Here is a 25,397-nt window from a genome sequence, read left to right as displayed (position 1 = left end):
CTTTATTTACAATTTTTACAGTTGTAATAAAAATGAAGTATAATAGATTCGCCCTAATAGATTTAATATAAATCTATACCATTTACCAGTTAGTGTTACTGCAGTAAAAAAAAACCTTGTCTTTACTGTCAGTGCTGTCTATAATGTCGGAGCTTACTAACAGTTCGTTAGATATGACTTCCTCCATATAGCACTTTAAAGTACAAAATTTTGCTGTTGAATTCAAAAGGGTCACATAAGTTTTGTGGTCTCCGTCACTATATTGAGGGAAGCCTGATTTACTTACGCAATCCCAGAGCTCTCGCTATCCTGTCTCTGGAGTGCACTGGTGTGTGTGCCGCAGTGGTTCACGCGAACATTCACAGCATTCACAGTTCACAGAAATTTCAGTTCAGGAAAAAAACGGAACACATCACCCGACAAAGTGGCTATGCCACTGCCGTGATCTACCCACATTTGGTGGGCGGTTGGGTTGGTGTTATGTTAAAGAAAAGTAATTGCATAATATTAGATTACTATAGCATCTCTTTTCTCATGAGTGTTTACAAATGGTTTGACTGGCTGCTGCATTATAAGTGAACCTGTTTGACTGGGCAAACTGTAGCTGAATGTAAACACATTTCTACACTGTGCTATTATCATGACATTCAGTGCACATTTTGTCCACTGTGCAGGAAAATCAACAAGCCGCAGATGAACTTGTTTCATACTATTGTAATGCCTGTCAAAATATATTCATACCACTTCTGTGCATTAAATAATCTGTGAAAGGCAACTTTTCATTGTTAACCATATGAGGTGCTCCACTTCTCTGTCTTGAGACAATTCTTTTATATACTAAATTAAGATAAAACATACGCTGAGTTCGGAATTGCATACTATCATACTACTCATAGACACATATGGCAGAAGTAGTAGGAGTAGTAAGGCTAGTATGCCATTCCGAACTCAGCTATAGCTATACACCCTCCAGGTGTAACCAATTTTGGAAGAATGGGAAACAAAAAGTAGAAAAAGCTAATAATTCTTAATTATTTTCTAAATTAAACCAGGCCTATTTGACATATTAATCTCTTATTGATATTTAGTGTTAGCGGTATTACACAGAGTAAAGTACTTTGGGTTATCCTAGGGAGGCCAAAATTACAAGGGAAAACATTTGGTGAAATATGTTGTATAAATGCTTACTTGGGTGTTTTGTCCAAGGAGCTGGTTTTGTTGTCAAATTCAAGTAATTTTACCCTCCAAACAGTAGTGGTGTTAACATTCACGCAATTGCGTTGGGCCCCGGACATCAGGGGGCCCGGTTGGATGACAGAACACTCAAGGGGTTACGCACTGTTCTGTGTTCACACGTGGATACGTTGTGGAGCGGTTCACATGCATTGTGCAATTCCAAAAATTTTAAGCCACTAAAAAGTTATTATACAAATCTTAAAATGCGACGCAGTATCACAGAAATGGAGGAAATTACAGTGTTTCACCAGATTTGTAATGAGGAACAGTATAAACTGTGAAATGCATACTGACACTGCAGTGCACTATTATTGCTCCATCAAAATAAAAGCTTCAGGCATAGTTGAAGTCAATACAACAAAATTATATTACTATTGTATAAAATAATAATAAAAAAAAAGCCCTTAAAATAATAATACTAATTCAGCATCATATTATAGTAATAAATTTAACTGGACAATAATACATAATATTGAAATATAAGTGAGTGAAGTAGTAGTTTTTGCACACCCTGTTCATTCACAAAACTGTTTTGTAAAAATACACTACCGGTCAAAAGTTTTGAAACACTCATTCTTTATTATAATTTTTTTTTTTTTTTTTTTTTTCACATTTTAGAATAATAGTAAAGTCATAAGAACCATAGAAAAACATAAATGGAACTATGGGAATTATGTTGTGACTAAACAAAATCCAAAATAAATCAAAACTATGTTATATTTTAGCATCTTCAAAGTAGTCACCCTTTGCCTAGATTTTGCAGACATGTACTATTGACATTTTCTCAACCAACTTCTTGAGGTATCACCCTGGGATGCTTTTTAAACAGTATTGAAGGAGTTCCCATCGATGTTGGGCACTTATTGGCTGATTTTCTTTATTATTTGGTCCAAGTCATCAATTTCAAAAACATATATATATATATTTTTATTAAATTTTCGTTTTATAATGAAATAAATTAATATGGTGGCACAATTATATTTTTGTCTACAAAACTAATTTCAAACATTTAAGCATACGCCTTCAGATCAAAAGATTAAGATCATGAGAAACTTTTCAGTCAAGTGTTTCAAAACTTTTGACCGGTAGTGTATATGTAGGTAAACATTGCCTTTATATTACTGTATTGGTGCATAATGCATACAAATCTTATTTGTTATATTATAAATTAAATACCACACTGCCTTGGATTAAAGAGGCCCTATTATGCTTTTTGGGATTTTACCTTTCCTTTAGTGTGTAATATAGTTGTTTGTGCATGTAAAACTTCTGCAAAGTTACAAAGCACAAAGTCCACACCAAAGGGAGTTACTCTTTCCCAAAGAAAACACTGCTCCTGAACTGCTTGAAACACCTGGTTTGCAGTGCAGCCATTACTTCTGTGACTTAGCTATGTCACTATGTAACACGTTTGCATAATGCCCACCTAAGGGCTACTTCTGTTATGGTAAGGGGCGTTACATTTCCGACACACGCTCTTAAGCGGTTGACCAATCACAACAGACTGGGCTTTTCGGAAAGGGGGGCTTTAAAGAGACAGGAGCTATAACAGAGCGTTTCAGACAGAGGGTGAAAAGAGGTGCTGCAGCAATGTACACTATGAGAAAAAATTATGGGTTTTTTTTAACATTAAAGCATGTAAACCTATTCTAGGAGACCCCCAAAACAAAATTATGAACCTGTAAATGAGCATAATACGGGCTCTTTAAGTGAAAAACAATAGATTTTTATTTTATTAAACATCCTTAATCTACTTGGCTACAAGGCTGTTAGGATAAATAAAAAATATGATTTAAAATCACTTTTATATGTAATTTCTGAGTTATAATTCTTTGAGCCATTTCACCCCACACCCCCCGGTTTCGCCCCGGTTTGACAGTTGCTTGTGGCCTCAGAAATCGTCACCCCGCCCCTGACTCTAACCCACAAAAAATAATTACTCGATTACTTGTAAATTAAAATATTCACAATAAAGTATTCACAAACATTACCAAGAACGGTTTCAAAATAACTTTTCAACAAACTATGCTCTTCTTTTGGGAAAAGATTTATGCAGTATGCATTCATAAAATTCGTAAAAAAACATTTGCACTCACCCAGAGCTTACATAGAAACCAGTACTAACAGCATGAGGGTGATGCAGAAATATAAACTCAGAGTACATAAAGGCTATCACATTTTTATAATTTCACATGTTATTATTTATAAAAACAAGTGGTGAAAGTTAGCATTTTATAAAATGTACACTGCCGGTATTAAGAGATTTAACAAACATTCACACATACATGTCTGATCAGCTTCTGAGTGCGCTTCAAATTTTCTTTCTTGGATAACAACCTCTGCGCTTTTACCATAGGAGAGAGTGTATTGGTCAACAAGCATGTTACGATGGTAAGTCACCCTTTGCGGATACCATACAAATAAATGGGTAGAGCCGTAAACTGACACCTACCTGTCGCCTGTGTCTTCTCTTATAAAACAGCAATTTTATCATAGTAAACTCCACACATAGTCAATTCCAAATGGACTGTTTAGTGTAAAACGTGTTCAAGATTAGCGGACAGGTGGACAGTTCATTAAGTGATGAGCTGTTTCCTCACAAAAGCAGTTTATTCAGCATACTGAAGCATCTCCTCCATAGACATCCAATAAAAAATAGCCTCTTCTCTCCTCACCAGTGTACCGCCAATAGAATGTCGAAACCTGATTTATGCTTCTGCATTGAACCTACGGTGTAGGCTCCGCATAGTGGCCAATGCGTTGGTTTGCATTTAAGGCCAAAGGATACTTTGAGCATCCGCGTTGCTGATCACTTAACGCACAGTATGCGTGATGCATATTTCGTCATCAGCATAACCAATGCAGAGCTATAAAGCCCAAGGTATATTTCGTTTTTGCGCGTTCCGGATCAGATCGCGCCCGGCCGACCACATTGCCTTTGTGAGTATACTTTTCTGACCGCGCGTGAACACGAACCAGTGTCGCCAACTCTTGCGAGACAAAAAAGCAACCGCAGCTTCAAAAACAAGCCCAATATTTTTATAGCCTGTTCCGCAGTGGTGGAAAGAGTACAGATTTTTTTTACTTAAGTAAAAGTACTGCTACTGAACAAATAATTCACTTGAGTACAAGTAGAAGTACTCAGAAATATTATGACTCAAGTAAGAGTAAATAATTAGTTTGCCGAAAAACTACTCAAGTAATTACGTTACAGGTTACTTTATGAAAATTATATTTTATATATAGTATATACAGCTCCATTTTTAGAATACAAAGACATTTTTGTTCTTGAAAGAAATTGAAGCTTCCTTTCACAAAGGATGCATTAAATTGATCAAAAATACTGCCAAAATCATTAATTGCTTATTATTATTACAGTTTGAAATACTTGTTTTGTGATATTTATTAAATGTTTTCTTTACCCGTGATGGAAAACATATACTGTGTCACCTATTCCTTACAAAAGCATTCTAAAGTGCTAATTTGGTACTCAAGAACATTTTCTTATTATTAGAACAACTGAAAATGGTTTCGCTACCATGCGGAAATCACAATTCAGTGGGTTTTTTCCCCATTTGCTGAGGTTCTTACAAGTTGCTTTACACTTTTAAAAATAGGCAAAAAATAAACACATTTCTCCTGAAATTGTATTTTCTCATAAAGTCTATTGTTTTAGAGAGATGAAGACTATTCCATGCATTACTGTTTAGAAAAAAGAATCTCTAACCAGGATAGAGAGGGAAGTGGATGGCCAGATGCACAACAATAATATAAGTAAATCACAGTCTCTAGTTCGAGAAACAGACTCCTCACAGGTTCTAAACTAGCAGCTTCTAAATGCCTTCCAAAAGACCTGCATTGCTGCAAGAGGATTCTTGGACAAACAGAAAATGTTAAGAATACAACATTTATTTAAATAGAAATAGCCATTTGTAACATTTTAAATGTCTATAATCGTCTCTAAACTACATAATGTGCATTGTGACTGAAACACATTCCTATTTCAGGTTTATTCTCATTCATGTATGTCCAAGTATTTTGGCTATTAAGTTAACATATTGTACAAAAATACTGTACTAATATAATGCAATATCATAGATGAGGAAATTTATCCTCTATGATATTGCAGCAATTATTCAAATATGGAATGAGATTAAGCAAACTGTTATCAACTCCTACATGCCAACTGAACAAAATAAGGCATAAATAAACATTTCACACCGTAGTGAGAGATATGATTGATTCAAACATTAAAAGTGGTTGTTCTGTATATGTATTATTGTATTACAGTTGTAAATAAAGTCTTAATATACATTATTGTTATTTAACATACTGAGATATGATTATTAAGTAAATTGTAGGAATTGGTTACATAATATTTTGTGATTTATCATACCTTCTTTATATCAAATCCATCCGTTGCGCACTTTTGGCCTCTAGCGGTTGAGACATGGCAGGGAAGTACAGTACAGCACCATGAGCACAGTGTTGACAACTTAGCGACTCTGTCGCTAGATTTAGCGACTTTTCAGACCCATTTAGCGACTTTTTTTCAAAAAAGCTCCTAGCAACAAATCTAGCAACTTTTTGGACAAACCTTATTTACTTTCCATGGAAGAGTCGCAAGTACTTCCCACAAGTGCGAGGTCCAGATCTCCCGCCGCAGATACACTTCTCTCTGCGTGTACTCTGTTCAGTGAGTGGCACTGAGGAGCAGCCAGTGTTGCCAATTACTTTCAATGAAAAGTAGCTAAAGCCTGCTAAAAAAAAAATCGCTAAAAGTCGCTAGATGACGTCATGCGTTAATTAGCATATTCATGATGTCATCATGTCGTATTTGCATTCTGCTTTGTGTCAGCCCTTTACATCTGTTTGCTTCTCTCCTACTTCCTGTGCTCACATACTGTATTTTAATACAGCCGAATTCCCAATAAAGCTGTTCTCATGTACATATTTGTTCTGGTTCTGTTGTCAGACAAACGAGTATGAAATAGTGATTGAAACGCCACCCATTAAGACTACATGTTAACCAGTAATCACTTCCAAGCAATTTCCAAGCTGCTGCTCTGCAATTCTAAAACCCTGATTTTATAACTGCGACGTCATCTGACAAAATCACCATACACATCAGTTGAAGACAACGGCTGTGCTGTGATTTCGGCTATATTTACATGTAAAATTATCACTCAGAGAGAAAGTTAGAAGCGACAGAATGTCTTATTTTTTCGCTCACACAGCGCATAGCCTCCATCTGTGTAACACTGAGTGATAAGCAAGAAAAATAATGGTCAAATTAAATTGTTTAAATTTAAAGAAAGGAGGAGCAAACCATACAGATTATTGACTGGTCCTTGGCAACTCTGTTTGCACATGTGCAGCTCATTTACGTCTGTGTCAGCTGCCGTGCAGTGAACTGAATGTGCTGCTCCTCTGTCTGCCACTCACTGAACAGAGTAGACACAGACAGAGGTATGCCTGCGGCGGGAAAGCAAGACCTCACGCTCGCACGGCAGTACTGGTGACTATTCTACGGAAAGTAGCTAAGATTTGTCCAAAAAAATCACTTGATCGCTAGGTGCTTTTTAGAAAAAAAAGTCATTAAAGGGGTCTGAAAAGTCGCTAAATCTAGCGACAAAGTCGCTAAATTGGCAACACTGGAAGCAGCACAGCCAGTTGACCTCACGGCAGCTGACATAGACGTGAATGAGCTGTGCATGTGCATACAGTGTTGCCACGGACCAATCACTAATCTGTATTGTATGCTCCTCCTTTGTTTTAATTTAAACAATTTTAATTTGACCGTTTAATTTGATTTTTATTCTTCTCATGCACTTATCACTGTCTTATCACTCACTATCACAGGGGTTTAGTTCATTCCCGTTTCTGAATTCTCTGAATTCAGATCATTTATTTATACAGGTCTGTACATTTTACTTTATTCAAACACATAATAATAAACTTTAAACTTGATTAAACTTATATACACATAATACAAATACACACAGCCTTGGACATTACACACACATTTTTAAAAAATAGCTAACGTCACACTCTAAAATATACTCCCAAAAGTATAGAAAAGAATGAGTTAATCCCTGAATGTGGGCAAGGATACAAGGGCATACTGTCTTTACTGCAAGACAGACTTCTATGCCAAGTGGGCCACATTTCAGTAACTATTTCATACTCGTTCCGTTGTCTGACAGCAGAAACAGACAAATGTTTGAAAAATATGTACATGAGAACAGCTTTATTGGGAATTCAGCTGTATTAAAATACAGTATGTGAGCACAGAGAGTAGGAGAGAAGCAAACAGATATAAAGGGCTGACACCAGCTGACACTTGGCAGAATACAAATATGACCTGATGACATCACGAATATCCTAATTAGCGCATGACATTATCTAGCGACATTTAGTGACTTTTGGAGAAGGTTTTAGCTACTTTCCATTGAAAGTAGTTGGCAACACTGCATGAGCTTGAGTGTTACCCTCTAGGACAGTTTATTTTGAACGAGGGGCGAATGGTTACGGAATTTAACGCGGGAGTACAATATCGAACTGATGCGGATTGATAGAAGCAGAGAGACCATCTGGAAGCTTCTGTCACCAAGACAAATTCCTTGTATGTGTAAGCATACTTGAAAATAAAGCTCATTCTCTCATTCTCATGCTGCTTGGATACAACGTAATTTTTCTCTAATAAGGGGGAATTACGAATTACACTACAGCACTGATATTATTGTGAGGCTGTGAGCAGACAGTGTCAATCAATGCATTGGAGAAAACAGCGACCATAAAAGTAGATTTTCCTAACAAGCAACCATATATTTTAAAACAAGCCCAATGACCCGTGATTTTTTCAAGCGACTTAAAAAAAGAAGAAGCCAAAAGTTGCAGCACAAAGTATGAGTTCAAAGTATGAGAACATGTTGAAATTTTGATACTACATATCTCATAGCTAAATATTATTTATTATATATGTTGCCTGCATTGCAGGGAGCAAATAAATGAGTAAAACACTGTATGCTTGCTCTTGATAATAAGTACGTATTTTGTCATACTTTTGATGTTCCTTGATAAAAAAAGAAATAATCAAATTAATGAATAATAACTATACCTTGCTTGGCGAACACTAAATGGGTATAATTTACAATGCATATAGGCAATAACCAACTCTTACTAGGTGCTTTTTAATTTGCTGACAAATTAGAAGTGACAAAAAGAAGTTCAATTTCCATAACTTATGAAACTGTACTGTACACAATCCCTGCTAACACACGACGTACCAGTTATGTAATTTATTCTCCATTTATGATAATTTCATGACTTACTAACAGGCAACATAACTGCAACGTCACAGGCCCGTAATTTCATTACCATTATATGACCAATTCACAGTGTCTTCTTAATGTCCTCCTAATGTTGCAAGCTTACCCAGAATGGTCCAGTTACGTAATATATATGTAATATTTTGGTAATTCCATGACTTACTGACAACATAACTGCAACGTCATGGGCCCATAATTTCATTACCATTAAATTACTAATTCACAAAGTCAAAGTCAAGCTTACCCAGAATGGTCCAGTTATGTAATGTATTTATACAGTTTAATAATTGCTATCTTTTAATATAGTGATGGATGGGAAATACACAATACATACTGTTAGCCAGAGAGGAACTGGCACCCACAGTGAGCCTGGTTTCTCCCAAGGTTATTTTTCTCCATTGACCAACATCTTATGGAGTTTTGAGTTCTTTGCCACAGTTGCCTTTGGCTTGCACACTGGGGTTCTAAATACAATTATTTAATTACTTATTTTTATACACACCTCATAATCATATTTAATCAAACTACACAATGATGACTCTAAGACTTTATAGATATTACAGTTTCATTTTCTGTTAATGCATGATTTTCTGTAAAGCTGCTTTGAAATGTGTGTTGTGAAAGGCACTATACAAATAAAAATGACTTGACTTGACATACTGTAATATAACAACATGCGCCTCCACCTGAACTCTTGCACGCAGACCATCTGAACAGAGTGCGTGCAAAACGGAAATACGTCTGACAGGACCGTTTGTTTTTCTGAGGTAAGACAATTTTTATTTCACAACACAATATAAAAATTTCTTAAGTTATAAACATAACACTAGAATATTTCCATATTTACATCAGTCCTGACAGAATCACGACACCTGGGGCCTCATGTATAAAACTCTGCTTAGATTTCTTCCTAAAAGTGTGTGTAAGCACAAAAGTCAGAGTTTGCATGTACAATGCTTGTTTTTACTATGCATATCCTCATCTGCAAACAATTACCATATGCATTTCACCATCCAGACACATGATTACTTCATTTAACAGTACGAGAAACTCTATTATAAGAGATAAGACTATAAATGTCACATGTGCCCAAAGATTAGATGCTGCACCATGAAGAAACATTCTTTATTAAGATATGAACTTGTTTTCAAAGAATATATCTTGAATATCCCTTGGCAAAATGTTTTTTATCTTTGCAGACATAAATCTAACCTAAGCAGTTTTGCTTCTCAGAAAACCTTTTAAATCGTTTTAAGGGTGTTTTTATTGAGAAGTTAAATATTTAGTATTGGAAACAAAATGAAAATTATTAAAATTCTTTGTGCGGCATTGTCTGATATCATCAGATTACTAAGATTTTATAATTGACTGGTATTTTACATTTAAAAAAAACAGCTGAAAGACAAATGTACTTTTACGGGGGTTTCATTGCGATGAGGGTCGGGATGAAGTGGAGCAGGCAGCACATTTGATGCGCATTTTATGTGCATTGCTGTACCTGTTTGCAGCTGTACAATACTGTTTCTGATGAGACATGTCTCTCCAATGGTCCGTTCGACTACTGACTACCAGCAGTGCCTGTCTTATAGCTACTGTCCATTTTACCGAGCCTTTTCACGTCAGTCAAAGTCAAGTGCACATCACATTACAGACAATCTTTATTCAAAGGCTAGACTTATCTCAGTACATGATTGTAAAAGAACAGAAAATATCTCAAACTAAGAAATCTTCGCTGTCATTTTTAGTTACTGCATGTTCCACGGTAAAGTTCTCCAAACGCAGCGCATGGCAGACCAATATTTCCCTTTTACAGCTTATATTTGAATCCCTTTTCAATTAGTTACATAAAAATAATATAGCCTACTATTGGATTGATTACGATTACTTCTGTTTCAAGTGCTTAACTACATACTTAACTTTTTTATTTTAAATGTGAATTAAATGAAAATCAGAGTTTATAATCAGTCTGTTAAGTTCATTATTTGTCCCTATGAAGTCACCAATTCACACACAACAGTATAGAAGAGTGTGTACGCACAGTCAAGAGTGTCCGGATGGTGCGCACATATTTAAGCCAAGTGTAGGCCTTTACTGGTTGTTTAGATCAGTGTTACTATCAGAAATAATTAATAATTATTTCTTTAGTTATTAATTAATATTTAAATTAATTAATTGAATCTAACTCATTAAAACCTCATATGGGGCTCCAGTAAATGTAGTGCACTACATTTAGGAGCGGGTTTGGTTATTAGCAATAATTAGTAATTAACAAAGATAATTATTAAAATCAATAGAACATTGATGAGAATCAATGTTAGCTTTTTTAATCCTTTAAATCAACAATTATCAAAGATAATCGTTAATTGTTAACATCGAGGAAACATTAATTAAAATTAACACTAGCTTATTGATCATTCAAATTCAACAATCATCAAAGATAATTATCAATTATCAAAAATCAACAGAATATTAATAAGGATTAACATTGACGGGGTACCACCCTGGAATCAGGGACTAATAACCAGACAGTATAACAGTCTCAATATTAGATTGTTTTCTTGGGAAAACTTACATCCGAAGAATATCGATTTTCGGGAAAAAAAAATGAATGAAGGCTTGAATCCGAGCACTGACATCCCGTCAGCATGACACAGGCGTATGCAAAACAAACCAAAACACTTCTCTTTGTAATATAAACAAGGTTTATTTATGCAGTAATATCAATTAATAATTAATACAACGCAGTCAAGAAACTTCCGACTTACAACTACAAACTAAACAGTGATATGATTAGATATGAAAATCAAAATAATCCTATAACACATGAGGGTGTGTGTGTGTGTGAGAGCGAGTGTGTGTGTGTGTGTGTGTGTAAGGAGGGCATGCACAAAATGGCGGACATGACTCTTGTGGAGAGTATGTCACGCGAGACTTCCGGCCAGGGAATATGACCGCGAATATGGGCAGAGAGAAACCAGTCAATGGCGTCTACCAGTTACCACATGTATCCGCTTGTACGATAGCTTAGGGACAAAGCTGAGCTTTAGCACAAAGCTATCTATGAGCCAAAAATGTGTGCCAGAATGTTTGTGAGGGGTCGCATGTGTGGTTAGTATGAGAGAGAGAGAGAGAGAGAGAGAGAGAGAATTAAGTGACGGCCCCAAAGCCGATTTTGCGATCGTGGGAGAGAAAGCAGCTGTTAGTTTATCACTCAGAGACGCGGTGGACGGCTTGTAAACAGTCCCGCGTTCTTTGATTCTTTAATGGATAAACTCAGTTTGCCGGTCTCACACGTGGTGGCGAAAATGCACAAGTCCAATTTGGTTGGACCACAATACAGCAAATCAAATTCGTGATAATTAATACCCTGAGTATTAATAATGAGCGGACATGGCGGCCCGTAAACTGTAGAAAAAACCTTGAAACACAAGAATAACACACTATAATATTCTATCTCTGCCCAGACGTAAACCTCTTACTTGAATCGCATGAGGATGCAGAATGTGTGTTCATCCATCCTTTAACTCAGACTCGGTTCCTCGAGGCTCGGGTGATGATGGGAGGCCGTTTCCTCGCTCTCTCGGTGGGCGTTACAGCTGCTGATTCTCGGTGGGCTGGCGGAGAACTCAGAAATGTTGACTTGATTGAAGATGGAAGAGAAATCGTTAATCTCTTCACTTCTGCAGGCAAACGGATGAAGGTGCGGATTGCTCGGCGGTCTCCTTCGGATCCGTTAGAGTGTTCGGTTGAACACAGAGTAATCTCAACTCGTCCAGCGAGATGGAGATTGTATGGCCACAGTTTCAAGTCGGACGTTACTTCCTTGTGCCACGAAGCTGCACCTGAGAGCAGCGATGAGCTGCTTCTATACACGGCGAACAAAGTTGCTGGAAGCATTTCAGAGGTATTTCTACTCCTGATGATGTCATGGTTGAGGTGCATTCTGTTGTGTGCCTTATCCAATAGGAGTTGAGAGTTTGATCCTTTAGTGAGCAAGGCTTCATGGGATTTGTAGTCTGTTTTGGACTCCCTTTGTTTGATTTTGGCGTGGTTTTTATCAGTAAGATTTACGACTTATGTGGGGGGCTGAATTAGGTTTTACAACTGTGTTAGGCCTGCCTTTGTCTTCTGTCTGAATACATGAGGCCCAACACAAGTTTATTTTTTATTTTTTTTAAATAAATCATGATATGTTCGTGGGAAATTGCTTATGTACGTTTCAATGCCCATTTTGTTCGTATGCAATGTTTATAAAACTGGCCCCAGGAATTTTACTTTTCTGGGTGTCACATGTAATCAGTTGTTGCCACGACGAAAGTTCGGTCATCAAATTACGTTGCAGTTATGTAATGACCACGTAATTTGGCTAGTTGGGATACTGTCAAACACATAGTCAAATCATTATGCAGATCGGAGAGTTCACGAATAGAATACAACACATATTATTTCACTCACATATCAAATTAATATCAAGTAAAAGCCCTGAGAAAAAGAAGGCTTTTAGAGTTTATAAGCTGTAAACAGATATCTTTTGGTGCGTTTCGCTTGTAACTTTATGAAACACAAACAGAACATAAAAACAGCAGATTCTCCCGCTTGAGACAATTGCTTTAATGGTCTCACTTCCAATGTGACATGATGCACTGATATTAAAATAATCCAGGATAAAATGGGACGCTACCTCAGATATCATTAACTATGTTTCCATCCAAGGGTTTTTTGGTGACAAAAGGTGTAGCGCATCAAAAAGTTTACTGATATAGCTGATGGAAATGCAAATTATAGCAACAATTTCACAAGTGTCCACATAATATTGTAAAATAAAATATGTCGATACTTCAAATGTCGTGAAAATCTTGTTTGGAAACACGAGAAAATTGGCATTAACGCAAAAATGGAGTGTCACGTGACATAATCTACACCAATCGTTAGCCAAATTAGCAAACATTTTTTTTTCTCGCATTTTCACTTTGTCTATAACAAAACAGTGTGAAAAGTGGATGAAAAGTAGGTTATTGTTATCATCTTGGGGGGTCTCTGGTTACAAAGTGCACCAATTACATGTGCACGTCAAAAGATGTGCGCATCAGGCTACGGCGTAGGCTAAGCCATAACCACAATAACTATGCATAGCCTACGCCACAGGTATGATGCAGAAGTATAAATCTGCCTTTAGGGACTGCCGCATTATATTATTTTATGCTAAGCTTGTAGGCACCCCTTGTGTATAAGGATTCTGAAAGACACCGTTATATCTTCTTCTCTCATCCAACACCTTGATGCACACATTCCGCATTCACGCGAATCGCGCTACAGTTCCATTGCAACCGAACTCAGACCACATCCTCCAGGTAGTCTCGGGTTCGGTACCACGGTGCGAGCCCCGGTCCGCATGACAGCTTTCACGTTACCAATTTTTCATGTGAACCGTGCTCTGTTTCAAACTAAACTGCCGGTGTGAAAGCACCCTAACACTGTACTGCACAACTATTACAACTCATCTCTCAGGTAAGTTTTGTATTAAAAAACTACATACCTATCATGTTGCTCCACAAATCTTGGAACAGATCTATGAGACCTATCTACCAAGGCAGCAGCTGTCTCTTCAGCATTTTCTTTTTCAGACACCGCTGTGGGGTCCACATCTTCCAAAAGACTGCCATTATTAATAAGTGTCTGGTCTATGAGGATTTTGAATGTGTTGTCAGGGTACAAGTCTGAAAAAGAAAACAAAAGAAAAAAAAAATGACAACAACAGTGCAGAATGTCATTAATAAAGATTAGAGACTTGACATTTTCTCTCATAAGGTTTGCCATTTAAAATAACAATACACATTGCACTATCTAGTTTATTTGACATAGTGGAATATTTTGCATGAAAACGTAAAGTATCTAAACTTTTGATGCAAATGACAGTATGGATTTGAACCTAAAGTCACTGCCACCTGATTTATCTGCTAAAAAACATGTGAGAAATTAGCATTTTTTTTTCAGACTCACTTAAAGTGTAGAGATGTGAATGGTGGTCTACGAAATAGTCACTAAGATCCATTTCTGGTTGCCGAGCATGTTTTTCCTCATATGTCCCAGTGATGGGATTCCAAAGACGATAAATGAAATGTACCTTGTGTGTACTGCCACACTTGTCTGGACCAAACATAATTGTGTATGGGGTGGCGTCGCTGAACTGGCTCTTAAATTAATGACATGACGACAATATATTAAAAAGGCAGTGCATTCATCTGTATGTGTAAAATCATTTTAGTTAGTGAAAAGGTTAGGCATAATGATTACATCATGAATTTACTGTTTCGATGTTACACAGGTCTGCTTTAATGTTATTGCTTTAATGAGATAGGCAAACTTAATAACCCTTTTTAAACTCTCTGTTCATGTTTTAAAACACTAAATGTGTTCAAATGAGGCAATCAGTCTCCTTTCAACATTAAATATTGTTAGTCATACCAAACGAAGGTCATCAGAATGAGACAGCAACTTAATGTAGGCTCCACCACAATCAACCCCCTTTTGGAAGAAAACTTCATACCTGCAGATGTTTTTTAAAAGAACATTTAGTCAAACAGTTTGTGTTTGTTTGTGTGTGTGTGTGTTTTAAGAAAATTTATAGAAACATCTTACTGCAAGCATAGAACTTTGTCTTTGAAGTGATACACTTTTTTCAAGTATGCAGCAATGGCATGGTGTCTACCCGGGGACTTGAGGACTAGGCCCTTGTTTCCCAATAACTCTGGTTTAATAGGCTCCTCTACAGCCCACTTCCCTGTATAAAATGAAGGTTAGCAGAGTGTCACTGAATTTTGTACTTCTGACATTGTTTTGCATCTCTCTGAAATACTTCATTCTGGTCAAATATTTTTGGTAAAAAGATAAACAGCTAGTTTGATGTCTTTCTTATTACTCCATGCTCTCTCTTTCTTCTCACATAATAAAATAATTTTAAATAAATGTTTTTTGGACCACAATATAGCAAATCAGATTAAATGTTCATGTTCATGTTTTTAATTCATTTTAAGTAGCTGTGTAATAAGCGGTCATTATCGCAAAATAAACCTCTTCAAGGTGATACAAGACCCTTCCACTTTGATCACCCTGTCAAGGTTTATTTTGTGATAACTGTCCCTACATTAGCCCTTATAATATGGGTTTAAAAACTGGGGTCTGTAGACTCCCAGTGGTCCGCAAGGGAGTGCTAAGGGATCCGAGGGAAATTTCAGAGAAAGAAAAAAAAGTAAATGTTCATAAATGCAAAAAGTAAAATAATAAATAAAGAAAAATATACAGTATATATATATAAAATATACAGTATATTTTAGTTAAAAAATGGCCCCGAGGGGGCCCTGGGCTGCAAGCTCTCGGGGCCCATCAACTTTGAAAACAAATGTTTATATACACTTGTATATGTGGGCACCACAGCTTATACAATGCCCCCTCAATAGAGCCCTGTGACTATGAGCGCCTCTAGCCCTTTTATAGGACCATTTTGCCTTCCTGTTTAATAAAATAAAATTTCTCTCTACATCATCATCAAAACTTTGCTGAAAAACCTGTTGTATGCAGTGTACTAGATGTCTACTGCCTTCTGATGAAATTTTCCATGCTCTTCTGGAGTAGAAGACCTTGTAGTATAATTTCCAAAATGGCTACCTTCATATTGTGATGCACTCATATTTTTTTATGTGAAATCTTTGCTAATTTTGATAAAGTAAAATTAACAGTAACGTTTATATTGTTACTGATATTTCAAAATCAGTATATATTGAATTGAAGCAACATGTGCTTGCTTAAAATGTCATTATTTAATAGAAAATTGTGTTGAAAATGCGTTTGTCAAATATGAAACAGGCTTTTAAGGTATTTGTAAGCAGTATGTGCTCATCTAATGGTTGAACAGGCTCCTGAACACTATTTTTTTTTTTTTGTAACCTCATCCATTCATTCCTAATGGCCGTTCATTTCTGACCGGGAACACCACAGGTGTGTGTGCACATGTCTGAGCACACACACACACACTCTCCCACACACCCCACTTACCCCCACATGCCCTTTGGAACCCAGGCAACCTCTGAACCTTTTCCGCATTGATAAAAATCGTACAAAATTTCAAAAATTGAGTGTTTGTGTATGTGTGTGTATGAGTGTATACACGTCTGAGGACTTTATGTGTGCCAGTACACATGCACATACTTTATGTGCTCATCAGATGGTTGGACAGGCTCCTGAACACTATTTTATTTTCCTTTTGTAGCCCTGGCCATTCATTTCCAATGGCCGGTCATTTTTGACTGGGAACACAACAGGTGTAACAAAGTGAAATTGTAATGTCATACATTCCTACTGAGCAAGGAGAGGAATCTATCATGGCCAAACTCTGAAACATTTGGCATCCCTGATCATGTACAGAGTTTCCATAGATTTTGTCAGTTCGAATCAGTCTGGCCATTCTCTGTTGACCTCTCTCATCAACAAGGCGTTTCTGTCCACAGAACTGTCCCTCACTGGATATTATTTGTTTTTGGCACCACTTGGAGGAAATTCTAGAGACAGTTGTGTGAGAAAATCCCAGGAGATCAGCAGTTACAGAAATACTCAAACCAGCCCATCTGGCACCAACAATCATGCCATGCTCCAAATCACTGAAATCACAATTTTTCCCCATTTTGATGGTTGATGTGAACATTAACTTAAGCTCCTGAACTGTATATGCATGATTTTATGCACTGCAGCCACACAATTGGCTGATTAGTTTGTGCCAGACGGGCTGGTTTGAGTATTTCTGTAACTGCTGATCTCCTGGGATTTTCCCACACAACAGTCTCTAGAATTTACTCAGAATGGTGCCAAAAACATAAAATATCCAGTGAGTGGCAGTTCTGCGGATGGAAACGCCTTGTTGATGAGAGAGGTCAACAGAGAATAGCCAGACTGGTTCGAACTGACAAAGTCTACGGTAACTCAGATAACCGCTCTGTACAATGGTGGTGGGAAGAATAGTATCTCAGAATGCTATATATATATATATATATATATATATATATATATATATATATATATACAGTTTACATACATTTAGGTTGAAGTCATTAAAACTCATTTTTTAACCACTCCACAGATTTCATATTAGCAAACTATAGTTTTGGCAAGTCATTTAGGACATCTACTTTGTGCAGGAAATTAGTAATTTTTCCAACAATTGTTTACAGGCAGATTGTTTCACTTTTAATTGACTATATCACAATTCCAGTGGGTCAGAAGTTACGTACACTGAGTTAACTGTGCCTTTAAGCAGCTTGGAAAATTCCAGAAAATGATGTCAAGCCTTTAGGCAATTTGCCAATTAGCTTCTGACAGGTGTACTGAATTGGAGGTGTACCTGTGGATGTATTTTAAGGCCTACCTTCAAACTCAGTGCCTCTTTGCTTGACATCATGGGAAAATCAAAAAACATTTGACCCATGTTAAACAATTTAAAGGCAGTACTAACAAAGTGTATGTAAACTTCTGACCCAATGGGAATGTGATGAAAGAAATCAAAGCTGAAATAAATCATTATCTCTACTATTATTCTGACATTTCACATTCTTAAAATAAAGTAGTGATCCTAACTGACCTAAGACAGGGAATGTTTTCTATGATTAAATGTCAGGAATTGTGAAAAAAGGAGTTTAAATGTATTTGACTAAGGTGTATGTAAACTTCTGACTTCAACTGTGTATGTAGATATCTATATATATATATATATATATATATATATATATATATAATTTATTTATTGTCTATTGGTTCAAAAACAACTCTTTTAAAAAAACAAAAATTCTGACTATTATTTCATGTTAGGCCTTATAGGGTTAAGCTTTATTCTTCTCTGACTAAAATGTTTATTATGCTATTCATCGTATAACTGCATGTTTGCCCTACATTACAAAAATGTACTTGGCTTAGGTGGTTGGGAAAAAAAGATAATATTTTATTTTGTGTGGTATATAAGTACTGATTAAACTAGATACGTAAAGCTTGTCGAGACAACCTATAATGTTGGTTTGACAAAACCTTGTCTAAAAGTTTAAAATAGTTTTAAATGCTTGAAATTATACATTTTACAGGTCATGCCTTAAGAGAAAGAAAGACAATCATAAAGCAGATTCAAAGGTGTGAGTTTTGAAAGTTTGAAATCACGAACATTCAAAAACAGACTCAACTCATCTGTCACCATTCTGTCAATGTAATGTAGTCTAGGGGATTTTGGCTTAAATGATGCCATCAGAAGGCTTTTTGATGGGAAAATAATAATGGTAGGGTACAAACAGAATTTCCAATAAAATGTCCAAATGACCACTATTTTTGAGTCCCACACCTTTCAGCCAGCTCTCACAGTGGAGGGTAAAGTCTTTGAAGGAAACAGAGCATAGGGATGGATGATCACTTCTGAATGGAACACACCCCATCATTTAGATGAGTTAGAAAACAAAATAAAACCATGCATAGATGCTGTAGGAGCCTATTTGTTAAATTATTCAATATTTAAATGACAATGATATTTTGATGACGTTAAAATATTTCATAATGTATTATTGCCCATTTAATTGTATGCACATTTACACATTTTGTTGCATGCTTTTTTATTTTATGCACAATTTGTAGTATTTAAAAAGTATTTACATTGAGTTTACATTGATATGTATAAAATGCTAAATGTTACTGTCTCTTTTGGAACAGTGGCTGTTTAGCAAATGTGTTTCTGTTGAGCAGTTTCTTTACCAAGTCTAGTCATTTTTATTTGTATAGTGCTTTTCACAACACATCGTTTCAAAGCAGCTTTACAGAAAATCATGCATTAACAGAAAATGAAACTGTAATATCTATAAAGTCTTAAGAGTCATCATTGTGTAGTTTGATTAAATATGATTGTAAATTGTGTATAAAAATTAAATAATTAAATAATAATTGTATTCAGAAACCCAGTGAGCAAGCCGAAGGCGACTGTGGCAAGGAACACAAAACTCCAAAAGTTGTTGGTTAATGGAGAAAAATAACCTTGGGAGAAATCAGGCTCACTAAAAATTGGCCCCGGGGCCCTTGCCAGTCATAATCCGCCCCTGGTCATGAACGCCAACATGCACCTCATTACAATTTATTCTAACAAATAAGTAACTTTGCTTACCATCATATTTAAGAATTTTCAGCTGCTCATCTTTCACTGCCTTGGACAAAACCCAGTTTCTTCAGCACAAAGAAAGTGACAGGGAAAATAATTCTTTTGAAATTAATAAGAAAACATTTGCTTGTAGACATAAAATCTTTTAAATCTAAATCTTTAAAATCTATTTTAAAGACATAATATGCATGTCCACAAAATAATGGCAATAATAATAATAATAGTAATAGTAGTGGTATACAAAATTACAATGATGATGGAGATAAAGATTATTATTATATAATTGTTGCTGTATGTTTTCAGTTAGAGAGAAAGGAGATGTAGAATACAACCTGTCCAGTGTGCTAACATCAAATGGTTCAGCAAAATAAGCCTGGTCTGGTATTGCGACAGGTCTATATGTGTTCTGAATGCAAAAAAAAAAAAAAAAAAAAGTCAATTTGATCATGCGCTGGATTTCCAGATAACATTGCAATTTAAACTTATAAGATCATATAATGCTGTACATTATTATGATGGAGTAATGCTTGTTTCCCAAACCAGCACGTAGATTGCTCTTTATTAAGAAAAAATAAGTTACACAGTTACGGAAGCTAAAGCCAAACTAAAGCAGAAACCTTTCCCTGTGTTTTCCAAAAGCATTGTAATCCTAAATAGATTGTAGAAATGATCATACCAATCGTTTTAGAATAATGGCTGTTTCCCAAAAGTATATACCCCTATCCCTAAGAGTAACTTAAGAAGTATTCGAAAATTATTGTAGATCTACAAGAGCTCAAAAGTTGCTAATCGTAGAGCACTTAGTATTGCGAGGACAGACTTATTGCAACTTGTGCTTTTATCATAAGTAACGTTGCTCATTATTTTACGATGGAGTAACAACTGTTTCCCTATCCAGCATGTAGATTATTCTTATAAAGTAGAACTTAAATGCTTAAATACATGAACTGTCCAATTCCACAAACTCTGGCCAATATGTCCAGGTGTTTGTCTTCTCAACATGAAAATAATTCAGAAATGCTGACAAACATGGAAATTGTATGCAAACATGTCAAAGCACTGAAAGTTATTAACAACAGAATGTATTTACAGAAATAATGATAGCTTTGGTAAGATAGGGTTTTAGATGTATTGACTTCATATAGATTAAATTAAAGTGATTCAAGAAATGCATCTATCAGAAATCAGAATGCACACAATGTGAATCATAAGTGGCTCTCACATAGCCTAATGTTTTGTTTCTTTGGCTGGAACATGCACAGATGCACACAGAACAGGATACAAATAACAGACATCAGTAATTAACTTCTCCTAGATCTGTCGATATATTAAAGGGGTCATAAAATGTAGAATCAAATGTTCCTTGATATATAGACATACACTGCCTGGCCAAAAAAAAGTTGCCATTTGGGTTTACTTAAGAGCCTATGATTGGATCATTATTGCAGTGATTAATATGTTTCTGCTGGCAACAATTCTTTTAACCCTAACTGATGCAGTGTGTCGCTTCTCATTTCTTAAACAATCATGTCGAAATACGTATCCCGTGGTCTTGGAAAAGATGTTACTGTGTTTCAGAAGGGGAAATTATTAGCCTGCATCAAGCAATGAAACCACTAAGGAGATTGCTGAAATCACTGGAATTGGGTTAAGAACTGTCCAACGTAAAAGTGGTGAACCATCAGCTTCATGGAAGAAATGTGGTTGGAAAAAGAATCACATTGTAAAAAAATCAACAGTAGAACTCACGGCTATGTTTAATAGTGAAAGTAAGAGCATTTCCACATGAACAATGTGATGAGAACTTACAGGATTCAGACTAAACAGCTGTGTGGCCACAAGACAGACACTTGTTAGTGAGACTAATCGGAAAAAACGGCTTCAATTTGTTAGGGAGAATAAAGATTGGACTGCGGCGAAATGGAAAAATGTCATGTGGTCTGATGAGTCCAGATTTACTCTATTCCAAAGCGATGGGCGCGTCAGGGTATGAAGAGAAGCGCATGAAGGGATGCACCTGTCATGCATAGTGCCCACTGTACAAGCCTCTGGAAGTAGTGAGATGATCTGGGGTTACTTTAATTGGTCAGGTCAAGGCTTAGCAACGTTATGTGGCAATAAAATGAAGTCTGCTGAACATGCTGAAATGAAATCCCATCAATTTTTTCTTTCCTGATGGCATGGGCATATTCCAGGATGACAATGCCAAGATTCATCATGCTCAAATTGTGAAAGAGTGGTTCATGGAGCATGAGGAATAATTTTCACACATGAATTGGCCACCACAGAGTCCTGACCTTAACCCCATTGAAAGTGTTTGGGATGTGCTGAAGAAGACTTTACAGAGTGGTTTGACTCTCCTGTCGTCAATACAAGATCTCGGCCAAAAATGAATACAACTCTGGATGGAAATAAATATTGCGATGTTGCATAAGGTTGTCGAAACAATGCCACGATGAATGTGCGCCATAATCAAAGCTAACGGCGGTCCAACTAAATATTAGAGTATGCAACTTTTTTTTTGGCCAGGCAGTGTATAAGAGGTAGCTATACTATAAAAAGATACTGTAAATTTCAAAACTTCCTACCCAGTCTAAAAAGAGCATTTATTATTGCCACCCAGCTGAAATGTATCGTTTTGAAATCTGTCTGTTTGTGACATCATGAAACATTGCTCATTTGTATTTACACATCCCACAACATGTGTCATCACACCCGTGGCCCTGCCCATTGGCACTCAGGTCAAGAGAGCAGGCCTTGTGTGGCTAACTATTCCAAACATAACACCAAAGGGGATCCATCTGGACTATTTTAGATTATTTTTTTATATATTCATGCACTAGACAGACATCTTTGACCACTTGATACATATCTGGTGCCTCTTTTAAAAGACAGTGTCAAGTTACAACTTGAAAGGGAGAAGCAATTTTCTTTAATTCAGCTGCTGCCTCTTGTTTATTTGAGCACAAACGCATCATAGACGCGTTCTTTCGCCCATCTGCTCTATTCTTAATTGTTGGTTTATGTAAACATAGGACGTCTTTGACGATGGATGTGTTTCACGGTTTCGGTGTGTTTCTGGCAATGTAGACCTCAGTGCACCTAGAGTATGTGTGTGCGTAATTTCACTGTCACTTTGGACTTTGATGTGTTCGGGGGGGGTTTTCAGCTCATGTCAGTATGGATTTTATTAACAGTCAAAATATGATTTAAGCTTTGCAAAGGAACTCTTATTGAAGGATGGGGCAGTTAAAAACACTTCAAAAATGTAAGTAAACCATTTCATTCATGAATACTTCAAATGTCATGACTCTTTGATAGTTTATGGTGGAGTGTTAACAGTTGTGCTTGAGATGAACAGTTTAACATATTCAGATACAATATATTCAGATACAATGTGTTGAATGTGCATTATGTGTAAACCATGCAATTTTGTTTCATAATGTTCATCCGACTGAGTTTGCTGAATTTGAGGGGCTTCTTGTTGTTTGCCAATCATAATCATAATGTTGAAGTTTTAAGGAGGCGCTTAGGCCAAAACTGAGCGTTTCAGACAGAGGGCCAAAAACAGGGTGGAAAGTGATCATATATCACTAAATTGTGACTGTTTTGGTGCAAAAAAAACTTTCATAACTTTATCATTGGACCTCAGGGAAGATAATAAAATTATTAAAAAATAGCACTTCATGACTCCTTTAACAGATCATCTGGTTAGAGTCCGAGACAACTATACTTGTAGCCTTGCTGCCAATTTGTGACTGTAAACAGACTATAGGCTAGGCTGGAGCTGTTTTGAACCAGCCATTTGAGGAAGGAAGAAGAGGAGGATGAAGATGAGGAGGATGAAGAGCGATGGAGAGAAATCGTTCATTGCACAGTCTCGCTCTAATCTCCTTTGTTAACTATATTTACATTATATATTTTGGCCTATTTATTTAAGTTTTAAACTCCATGGTCACTATACTCACATACTGTATGTCTTAAGAAATCTGTTTAATAAGAACATATCATATGTCTATTACCATTAAAGTTTGCTTATAAAATAACGCCAGTATAACGTTATGATGTATTATTATGTGTTGTGTAAATTTAGACCTGTCATTCATGTTACATGCACAGACTGCGGAGACTGCCTATTGATTTCAATGCGATTTTTTTCAAAAACATTTAGCTTCTGAAATGGTGTACAATGGCTTTCCAATGATCAAAATATATTATTATATACAATTTATTAAATGTTCCTTTGTCTCTGATGTCGTTCGGTTAAAAAGTCCCACAGCCTCCTTTCCAAATGGTTACCGGTTAGAACAAAATAAAAGAACAGTTAATAAAGTTTTTTTTAAATGACAGTTCTCTGTGCTAAGGGGTGGGTGAAATACCAATTGCAGCATTGCCAGATCTCACAAGAGAAGTAAGCAATCTGGTCTGGAAAAACAAGCTCAAAATAGCACTTGCCTCAAAAAAAAAAAAAAAACATTATATATTTGTAGTAATTATACATATTTGTTAAAAAGTCTTCATTCACAGAATACAACAAAGGACAATTAGGCAAAGAAATTCAAATCACATGTTTAATTTTTTCTGGCAACATGAAGTGGTGTAGTTGCAAAAATATACTGTGATAAACCCTTTGGCCTTTAGATTAATGAAAAAATTATCAAAACAAAATTAACCGGTTATAATCGGTTTCCAGCATAAAAAATAATGTTTTCACTCCGGAACAATTGAAAATCACTTTGTTCCGGTTTTACGTTCTGCTTAAAGTTTCGTCTGTTTTTGTTTTTCACTTTAGTTCCTTGAACCGTTTTTAGTTTCTGTCCCTAACTGTCTAGGCAAGGAAAAGTGGCTCAATTTTGATTGGATCATGGCAGGACAAAAAAAAATTACAATTTCCAAGCAGCCATCAGATAAGCTGCTTGAACAACAGCCAGACACCTCTCACAAGGCAAGAAGGACCTTCCGACACATTAGCACCAATAACCTACCATTTGGCAAAAGCTGTAACAAAGAAGCCACAAAGACAAATATTTACACACAAACGTTTACTCCTAAAATGGACACGAACTGCAACACATCAACTCCATGTTAATTCACAGATTTGTTTATGTAAATTGCAGTTGTTTAATTAGCAATAGAGTTCACACAAATTGAACTATTAAGTTATAAACATATTCATGGGTATTATTTGATCTTTTAGTATCATATTTAGATGCTATGCATTCAGAACAATGCCAATAATATTTTGGAAGTGGTTGGAAAGTGCATAGGTTAATGCATAGGTTAAACTTTAAAGACACTGTTCTAACTGTTAACTGTAAGTATGCAATGAGCATGCAAACGAGTTCCAAACAGAGAAGGGAGGGTGGACCACACTGTGTGCCCCCCTCTGATGTCAGCAGCCAATCATGACCCTGAAATAGGAAGGCACTAAACTGGAATCTCCTCCTCATCAGTGTCACGATTACCCTGGTGACCACTAGGGGTCGCCATGTATGTTTATTGTTCCCTGCCTGTCTTGAGTTTTGATTATGGGTTTTGTAGTTTTTGTCATTGTCTTTGTTTCATTGGTTCTTGTGATTTATTAGTCCCAGGTGTTCCTTGTTTCCTCGTTTTCCCCTTGTGGTTTTCCTCGTTTATTCTGGTGAGTGTGTATATCG

General features: G+C 36.3%; 1 protein-coding gene across 2 annotated transcripts in view; it reads right to left on the bottom strand.

Annotated features, from left to right (window-relative positions):
- Positions 1-25,397, bottom strand: part of si:ch211-274f20.2 (calnexin) — a 65,386-nt gene that overhangs the window by 27,794 nt on the left and 12,195 nt on the right. For both annotated transcript variants that reach the window (XM_051650342.1, XM_051650341.1), the window contains exons 2-7: positions 20,073-20,146; positions 19,747-19,805; positions 15,207-15,348; positions 15,033-15,114; positions 14,568-14,760; positions 14,104-14,284 (exon numbers count right to left, since the gene is read on the bottom strand). In XM_051650342.1, the coding sequence (XP_051506302.1) occupies positions 14,104-14,284; positions 14,568-14,760; positions 15,033-15,114; positions 15,207-15,348; positions 19,747-19,805; positions 20,073-20,146 (731 nt within the window). The remainder of the gene's footprint in view (positions 1-14,103; positions 14,285-14,567; positions 14,761-15,032; positions 15,115-15,206; positions 15,349-19,746; positions 19,806-20,072; positions 20,147-25,397) is intronic.

Source organism: Myxocyprinus asiaticus, chromosome 22 (genome assembly GCF_019703515.2).
Source record: "Myxocyprinus asiaticus isolate MX2 ecotype Aquarium Trade chromosome 22, UBuf_Myxa_2, whole genome shotgun sequence".
Classification (NCBI taxonomy): domain Eukaryota; kingdom Metazoa; phylum Chordata; class Actinopteri; order Cypriniformes; family Catostomidae; genus Myxocyprinus; species Myxocyprinus asiaticus.
This window is presented reverse-complemented; position numbering and strand designations above follow the sequence as displayed.